General features: G+C 38.5%; 2 protein-coding genes across 2 annotated transcripts; both read left to right on the plus strand.

Moving 5' to 3' along the window:
* Window positions 1-7,570: 7,570 nt before the first annotated feature.
* Window positions 7,571-9,022, plus strand: BDBG_16314 (uncharacterized protein; the record flags this gene model as incomplete). Its single annotated transcript, XM_031724295.1, has 1 exon — window positions 7,571-9,022. One exon carries the CDS (start codon window positions 7,571-7,573, stop codon window positions 9,020-9,022), a length of 1,452 nt encoding a protein of 483 aa, XP_031576310.1.
* Window positions 9,023-9,081: 59 nt separating this feature from the next.
* On the plus strand, window positions 9,082-9,505 carry BDBG_16315 (murein transglycosylase; the record flags this gene model as incomplete). The annotated part of the gene is made up of 2 exons (XM_031724296.1): window positions 9,082-9,420; window positions 9,500-9,505. The coding sequence occupies 2 exons, from the start codon at window positions 9,082-9,084 to the stop codon at window positions 9,503-9,505; spliced, it is 345 nt and encodes a 114-aa protein (XP_031576311.1).
* Window positions 9,506-9,598: the final 93 nt, after the last annotated feature.

Raw genomic sequence — 9,598 nt, forward strand, 5'->3', positions numbered from 1 at the left:
TTCAATATTGAAAGAATCAGAGAATAATCATCTCTGAGAATACAGATAATGAATTAATTATAAGAGAAGACTTCTTTACAGAGTCTATAAGACACTGTGAATAAAGATCAGTGATCTTCTTCTTCAAGAAGTTATCACTCATGCAGAGAAGATATAATACTCATGATTAGAAGATATTAACAATTGTTAAATTCTTTAAGATCTGATAACATTATCTTCAGAATAGTAAGTACTCAGTGCAAGTTCTCACTGATTATGTAAATCTATGTTACTTCTTGACAACAAAGAGCTTGACAGAATGTTAAGTCAGGTGAATGAAGCTGCTTTCAGAGTATGATTTCTATATCTGATATTATTCAGATCAGCTTAATCTCATCAACATACTATCTAGATGACTCAATTATAATATCATTGATATAGAGAAGAATTCTATAAAAGAACCTCTATTATCACTGCAGAAGAAGCTGGCTGCAGAGGGTTAAGATTCTCTGAAGCTCAGAAATAGTATCAGTAAGGCAGCTACACAACTCAGTATAGAAGGTGAAAGAAAACCTGAGTCCTTGCAGAGAACTGACACTGAAGATCATAAGCTTCTCATATCATATCTTACTGTCATTGAATTGATAAAGAATGAAATGTTCTACAATCTTTTAATCTAACTACTTTTGAAATTTATTAATAAGTTACAGAAGAGAGATGTCTCTACTACAGCTTGAATTCAGAAGTTGAAGAAGAAAGAATTCAGTTTAAACTTGAAAGAGATAGACTCTGAGCAGAACAGTGCTGCTAAGAAATCAAGTCACTGATAACTAGAAGAATATAAACTTCTACTGCTGAATGATTCAGTCTTCATCTCTTATAGCAGAGTGATATGTCAGAAGTTATTAAGAATTTATCATAATAATTTCCATGCAGGGCACTTCAGATTAGAGAAGACTGAGAAGCTTCTAAAATATAAATACATTTGAGACAAGCTTCAGACAGATGTTAAAGAGTATATTAAGACTTATAATATCTGTTAAAAGATAAAGATTCTGTGATATAAGTAATACAGTGAGTTAATATCACTGCCTATTTCAAAGAACTCATGATAGAATTTATTAATGAATTTCATAGTTGACCTGCTGAAGTCAACAAGAGTCAAAGAATATAATTCAATTTTGATTATTATTGACTACTTTACAAAGATGATCAGATATATCTCTACTTATAAAAAGATTAAAGTCTCTGAATTGACTGATCTGTTTTTAGATATTATTATTCATAATCACAGTGCTCTGAAATTGTTAATAACAGATTAAGAATCTCTCTTCATCAGTAAATACTGATCAGCTTTTTACTATTATCTTATAATAAAGTATCTTCTCAGTATTGCATTTCATCTGCAGACAGATAATCAGACTGAATATCAGAATCAGACACTAAAACAGCATCTTTAAGTGTTCTATTTATATTATCAGAATGATTGACTCAAACATCTTCTGACTGCTGAATTCATATATAATAATACAAAGAATGTAATCTTAAAGATATCTTCTTTCTATACTTATTATGAATATAATTCTTTGTTACTCAGTGACATTATAAATGATATTTCAAAGAGAGAGATAGACAGTCAGAATATCAAATAGATACAGAGAACAGAGTATTTCTCAGTGTCAGAAGTAAAAGTGAGATTAAAACTTTTAAATAAAATTTATAAGAAGATAGTAAAAAGCATTCACTATGCTCAGAAGTGATAGATGAAATACTATAATTGAAAACATCTTTTAATGAAGTTTTTAATAGAGAATTAAATACTACTTTCAGCAAAGAATATTAAGACAATGAGACTGTGTAAGAAGCTTAGTAAGTAGTGACTAGAATCTTTCTCAGTAACAAGAGTGATAAGTAAGCAGATATATAAGTTGAAATTACTCACATAATTGAAATCAATTCATTCTATTTTTCACATTTTCTATTTAAAGCTCTATAAGTAATGTCTCAGAACAGAGCTGTCTCAGCTGAATAATATTAAGCTTAAGAGTGATACTGAATATCTTATGAAGAAAATATTGAATAAGTGAATATATTACAGCAAGCTTCAATATCTTATTAAATAAGAAGATTATTCATTATCAGAGAATTCATGAGAATCACTTAAGTATTTGAAAAATGCTGAGAAAGAGATTGTAAGCTATGAAACAGTTAGTAGAGATCACTCTGTTATACATCAGAGATATTGAGTAAGAAATACTACTTAAGACTTCTTATTTTTCTTAAAGAGTTTTTTAGAGATACTCTTATAATGATGAGTTAGCATCTTATCAACTCTGTAGCACTCTTCTTCTATTTTCTCTCAAAGAGTTTTTAGAAGTTTAATAAGACTACACAAGTGTAAAATTTCTGAAGTGATTAAAGAAAAGAAATATTTGAAATTAATAAAGATTAATATTATTAATCTGCAGACTACTGCTATTCTAAATGAGATCACAGCTCACTGAAAAAGTAAAAAGAGAAGAACTTCAGAATCTACTCATTAATAATCACACTCTCATTAAACTCATTCTTCACTATTAAAGTCTTCAGTACTGATATCTTTATCTGCTGAGAAGTTAGCACTGCAGCACTATAGAAGAGCATGCTGTAGAAGAGTATAAGAGATACTTAAAGTATTAACTTATCAATTTATAAAGCATCTCAGTCATCTACTTTAATTAAAGTGAGATTCTCTTCAATCAGTAATTGATCTCTGTAATACTTTTAATAGTAATATCAGCTGATCTCTTCTTAAGATTAGCTATTCTGAGATGTTTTTTTATCTCAGAGATTCATGCTTTCATCTTCTTTTACAGATGAGTAAGAAGAATCTTCTCAGTCTTGACAGAATCTGCTAATACTTGAAGCTTCAAGATTCTCACTCTGTACTGCTTGAGCATCTGAGCTTCTTATCAGAGCTGATATAACATCTTCTTGTAGAGTAGATAATACTTACAGAGAGATAGAAGTTATTATTACAGATATAATAGAAATAACAGAAGTGAGAGAAGAGACAGATGTATAAGATCTCTCTCTTCTTCAGCTGCTTAGTACAGTGCAGATAAGTAGCAGTATTAATCAGAGACTGTATCAGAGCCTTCTCACAGAGAGAAGATAAAGAAACTGCAGAACTCTGCAGACTCAACTCAGCAGTATCTTAAGCAGAGCTCAGATATGCTGTGAGAGAGAAACTATGAATTAGACTTCTCAGAGTCACTGTCTTCAGAATCAAGCTCTTTCCAGGTTTCTCTTCAAATAATCACATGAGATCATATGCCACTGTGCTGGCTGAGAGGAGGGGGGGTGTTGCAACAGTGATGAGAGAGGCAGAGAAAGAACTGAACACAGACAAACTGATCAGCAGAAGAGATGACATCTCACTGCAAGATATGATAACTATCATCACAGCTGCAAGAGAAGTAGAAGAAGAAGAAGAAGAAGATGTGACAATGAGAGCAGTGCTCTCATAGTCTGTCAACACTGCTGTCTTCATCTCTAACCTGGCTTTCTTAGCAGTCACAGAGACTGCAGTCACATCATAAAGATGTTTATTACTTACTAGAAAATGTCAGAATAAGTTCTTTATTATTCTTTAAGAATGATACTCTCATACACTCACTGTTACAATTGAGAGAAGAAGAAGAAAAATATTTCATAGAAGAAGAGATCTTTTCAAAAAATTCTATCACTACTGTTAGCTTTGTCTCTAAAAATACATTACTTTTGCAGAGAATTTTATATATAGAATAGAATATATTAAGAGATCTATAAGTCACTTATTAACTATATTTTTCACATTTCAAATTAATATATAAGAAACTCATTTATCATATATTTGATTTGAATAAAGATGAGAAAAGAAAGATCTATACAGTCAGCAGAAAAACTTATCTATTTCTTTATATTATACACAGCACATGCACTGTTAATCAGTTGATAACTATTACTATATAACAAAGATAATTTCTAATCTGATAATCTTAAGAGTATCAGAACTATATTTTTAAAGAGAAGAATATTATCATACTCTCAGCTGTGTTAAGACTCTGTTACAGTTTCACATAACTTATTAATTTTATACAGATGATTTCATCTCATCTGAATCAGTTTTCAACTACTCTATAACATTATTCAGATATATTATAGAAAGATCTGATTGATGAATATGAGAATCTCACTTCTATATAAGATCAGCAGATTACTCTTTCTTAATAATAAGATACTGCTGAGATATCACTCTGGCTATTCTTACTTATGAAATGAGAGGAGAATATTCACTCATTGTCTATATAGAATAGCTAGATGCTGACTTCTTATTAAAAAAGTCAGTGATTTGTTTTTCTTCTACTGAAAGATATACAAGAGTTACTGCATGTCTCATACAATCTTCTTAGTATACTAAGTATCACATCTGTGATATTCTCACAATAACTCTGTAGTCTATGAGCTTACTATTTAAGCAAGATAGTCAAGCTTACTTATATAGCTTTTCAAACAACTACTTCTATATAACACTGCTGACTAGTCACTGCTTCAGTATTGTCATATTACATAAAACCAGAAGTAGTAGAAGTGAGAATCATAGAAACAGAGATAGCAGAAGCAGAAGAATCAGACACAGAGACAAGTGTAGAAGATTAAGAGAGAATAGTAGAAGAAGAAGTAACAGAAGAAGCAGAGAAAGATATAAGAGACTCAGTTATACATAATATAGATAATTTCTTCATTATCATATTCTTCAAGTTCTTAATCAATGATTCAACATTGAGTTCACTATCATTAACAGACACAGATCTGTCAATATGTTAAGATTCTATGTAAATAAAAATAAATATATTAGCATCTGTGTTTATATAAAATCATGTCAGAAAACACAATCAGAAACCTGCTGAGAAGAAAATAGTTAAGAGTGTATAAGAAGATGAAGAAGATGTATCATTTATAGTAGTACATTCTGATAATTATTAGAAGATAAATAAGTTCTGATCATATTTCACAATGTATTACACTTACTGCTAATGAACTGCCTGATATAAGTACTATAAGAACACTTATTATAGAAATGAGAGGTCATCACTAGAAACATATACAATGTAATAGATAAACAGATAGAAGGTGTTGAACAGAAGAAGAGACAGTAATCTGAGATGAGATAAGAGTAATATTCAATGATGACAATGATGAAGAAGATAATTGAAGAATGAGAAAAGTTAGTAAATGATTGATATAATATAGTGAAAGTTTCTTTGTAAGAGTATATATAAGATACTAGCTGAATCAGAAATAGGTTACAAGATTGTGAATACTAGTGATATGCTAATCCGCATGAAGCTAGAACAGATGTTCTGGTTATATGAGTGTGACTGAATCTGGTGAGAGAGAATGTAGTTCAGAAGAATGTACAGTAGTTCAGAAGAATGTATGACTGTTAAATAATAACACAGCTGCTTCTGAACTTACTTACAAGTGTAAAGAGGCCATAGCAGCCACTAATTAATTTAGTGTATAATATATAAGAAGCCAGCGTACATCTGTAATTATATGCTGAGAGAAGGAACCTTTGAATCACAGAAGACTTTGTCAATAATTATATTAATATAAAGTTAATTCTTAAATTTAATAGAAATCTAGTATTGCTGTTCTCAATTCCTTGCAGAATCTATTAACTATTAAGATATTAAAACTAGATTTAATATATCTTACTATACAGAGATCAAAGACTCAGTCAGATCTTGAGATATACTGATTTTATAGTTGTTAATGTGTTGTTATCTGCTGATTATGTATTAAATACTGTTGCTGAGGTATCTTTTTGTATCTTTCTGCTGAAGATAGGCCAGGTTGGATCAGATGATACATGAGTGGGACTTGGCGTTGATGTCTTGATACACGAAGACAGACAGGGTTTTCATGGAGGTTGCACTTCAGATGTGTCTGTTGATTATGTGCTCAATATTATTGCTGAGGTATCTTTTTGTATTTTTCTGCCGGGGATGGGCCAGATTGGGAAGGGCGGTAACTATAGTTACCTAGGTAGGTAATAATGACCAAAGTTGTAAGATGCAAAACATAGTAGTTATATCTAACCAATCCCACCCCACCTGCGTCTTCTTCTATTTATATACCCTCGTCTGGCCTCATCCATGCAAGTAGCCACATCCATCCCCCTTCTCACTGGGGCTGGAGTGTCTCTTAACCAGAAGCAATTGGCTGCCGTGTGCTGCCATATGTATGCTCGCTGGTTGTCCGGCCCACGGCATCCTGGAAGTTAAGCCCTAAGGAGTAAATAATCAACTGAACCCCACGATGTTGTCATGTTCGAAGCAAGATCTCCCCGGCTCTGAGCATGGAACAGCCGGACTGAACGGATTATGGAGAGCTGGGGATGCCATCGACAAGGTGGACAGTTTCTGACAACTCCATAGTTAGTTTACTTGGCTTCTTCGAACAAAAAAGGCTTCCACCTGTTGTTCTCGTAGCCTCTAGTTACATCCATCTCGAGATCGGTTGATTTCACCACAGCCTCGCAATCCACAACCACCCCCCAACCCCCGTCCCTGTCCTGTCCCTGTCCCTGTCCCCTTTATATCTAACATTTGGCTTCTATTATTACTTTCTATCTGGTTTACACGGCGAGGGTTTCGACCAGTTCGTCTACCCGTCGCTAGCCTAGTCATGAATCCCGTTTGTGTCTTGTCCCCTGTCGCTTGTAGGAGACAACAGAGTTGCAGCAAGTCGACGACCGTGATCTAAGAATCTAAGACACTCTCGGATGGCCCTAGCAGTCTATTTAGCAGCCTTTAGCAACCCCCAAGCCCCCCCCCTCAAAGACTCAACCACCAAGCAGCGTAATTTGTGCGCGGATTCAAATAAATTATAATAATGATGAAGCCCGGTCGGCAGAAATCGATGTTCTTGTAATCAGATTATTCTTACTATTATCCCATTTCTCTTCTGATTTCATTCTCACCCTCGGGTAATACTTGTCGTTTGTGCCCGCAAATGGTCTGAGACATTTTCCCTTCGCTCGTTCTGGTTGCCAGAAACCTCCTCTTGCCACACTGTTTGGCCGCTGAGAGAGTTCCAAGATTGACTCCAGCAGCTGTCACAATTCAATTAGCGTGGGAGCCTCGTCTGAGATTCTGAGACCATTCCGGGCCGCCGCTTAGAAGACAAAGAGTCAAACCGAAGCGATTCCCCCCGCAGCAGGGCTCCTGTCATAAATAATATAATCGGTCGCATCCATCTTCCTCCCTCTCCTCCAGTCGCACAACTGACACAGTGCCGTTCTGCGTCGTCATTGTCACTCCCATAATTGCATCTGGCTCTGGCCCGGTATCACATTCTCTGCTTGCTGTGGCGGCGTGCCTGGCAGAGAAGATTCAGAGAAACGCTGGATGGGGGGGACTTGGCCTAGTCGGCGAACAAATCTTACCACGGGAAATCTGAAACTTTTCCAGTCTTCGGGGCACACTATCGCTTGGTACTTAAACACAAAACAAGAAAGAGTATTAAACGTTGGCCTCTGTGAACCAGAACATAGGCCTTCCGCATGGCTTACCGTTACCACAATGACGCTGACGCTGGCTACGATGCTCATGGCGGATCCATAGCTCGAAGCCGGGGGTCGCCGCAGACCTCGTCTCAACCTTCCTACTACGCCGACAATCCACACGCTTCCCCATCCTCTCATTCCTCCCATTCTCCCCATTCACCTCTCTCTGCCGCTCGTTTACACCCTGCCGCGCATCCAGATAGTGCCTATAGCAAGCTCCGAAAACAGCGACCAGGCGGATATCAGGATTCCCACACAACACCAGTGTCCCCAGTCTCTCCCGTTCACTATAACTTCCCTAGCCCTACGCCGCCTCCTCACGCCCAGAGAAGACCGGCAGCCTCACGGGACACAGAATATACACAGTCCTCACAGACTACATCGAGAGTCGCTCCAGTAGGAGACAGCTGGGGTGCCGCAGCAGCTGCTGGCGGAATCGCGGGCACCGCTCTCGGAACAGCGCATTCGCCAAACGAGCACCAGCGCGGATTTGACACAATGCCAGGCGGACATGATAGCATTGGGCAAAACCAATACTACTACGAATCGTCTAAACGTGGTGAGAACGGAAATACAATGGGTTCAGATCATCCTTACACCTCTGCGCCGCAGGACATGCCCCCAATGGGCTCTTCTCGATCTCCAGGCGGACAAGACCCTTACTCGTCAAATGTCGGCTTAGGTGCTTCCATGGATGGCACTGGACAAGTTACCCCAGGCCAAAGAAGCCTGTACTCGAACAGCAATAATGGACATCAACAATATATCCAGTATGGAGGTGCTGGAGGATTCTACGATGACCCTTACCAAAGGTCTCATCATAACTCGTGGGGACCTGTAAATGCCGAACCTATTAACCCTAATGATATCATCGATGACGGGGACGATGGTTTCATGCGAAAACCTCAGCGACGATCGATGCTAAGCCTTGGTAAAAATTCCAGTCATAACAGTCTCCCCGCTGCGGGTGCGGGAGGAGCTGTTGCAGGAGCTGCTGCAGGAAGAGCTCTGGCAAGCCTCCCAGCACGTGTTCAAGGTCAGACTACGGGTGGCCCTGACGGTGGTCCCGAATATGATGCTGTCTCTACTGAGAAGAGTGAATGGCTAAGTAATCAGAAACATGGGAACAAAATAATGAAATGGATTGTGGGTATCATAATAGCGCTGGTAGTAATCGGGATCGTGGGCGGCATAGTTGGCGGTATTTTGGGTTCTCGAAACAGAAACTCGGGCGGCAGGGGTGGACAGTCCAGCGACGACGACCTGGCGACGCACGGGGACCTTAACAAAGATTCACCGGAAATCAAGGAGCTAATGGCAATGGAGGGCTTGTACAAGGTTTTTCCAGGCATGGATTATACCCCTGGGGCACGCAATACCCGCTATGCCTCACTTACCCTCCTAGTCAAAACAACGTCACTCGCGACATGGCGGTTCTCTCCATGCTGACGAACACCGTACGGCTTTACGGTACAGACTGCAACCAGACACAGATGGTTCTCCACGCGATGCAGAGGCTGGAGCTGAAAGATATGAAGCTTTGGCTGGGTGTCTGGATTGATAATAATGCCACCACCAACGACCGCCAGATGGAGCAGCTGTACGAGATCGTCCGAGAAACCAAAAACAAATCCGTCTTCATGGGTGTCATCGTCGGAAACGAAGTGCTTTACCGCGGCAAAAACTCCAACTCACCCCTAACCACCACCACCGCACTGGTAAAATACATGCAGGAAGTCAAGTCCCAGCTGAAATCTATGGGCGCCGATATGCCCGTTGCCACCTCTGATCTGGGCGATAACTGGACCCCCGAACTGGCCAAGGAAGCCGATGTCGTCATGGCGAATGTGCACCCATTCTTCGCAGGCGTGGCGGTCGACGAAGCGGCAAGTTGGGCATGGAGTTTCTGGCAGGATCAAAACGTAGCCCTGACGCGAGGCACAGATAAACACCACATCATTTCAGAAATCGGCTGGCCAGCGGGGAGGCAACACTGCTCTCTCAACCCGTCCAGACGAAGACTGC

The sequence above is a fragment of the Blastomyces gilchristii genome (genome assembly GCF_000003855.2).
Source record: "Blastomyces gilchristii SLH14081 genomic scaffold supercont1.2, whole genome shotgun sequence".
Taxonomy (NCBI): domain Eukaryota; kingdom Fungi; phylum Ascomycota; class Eurotiomycetes; order Onygenales; family Ajellomycetaceae; genus Blastomyces; species Blastomyces gilchristii.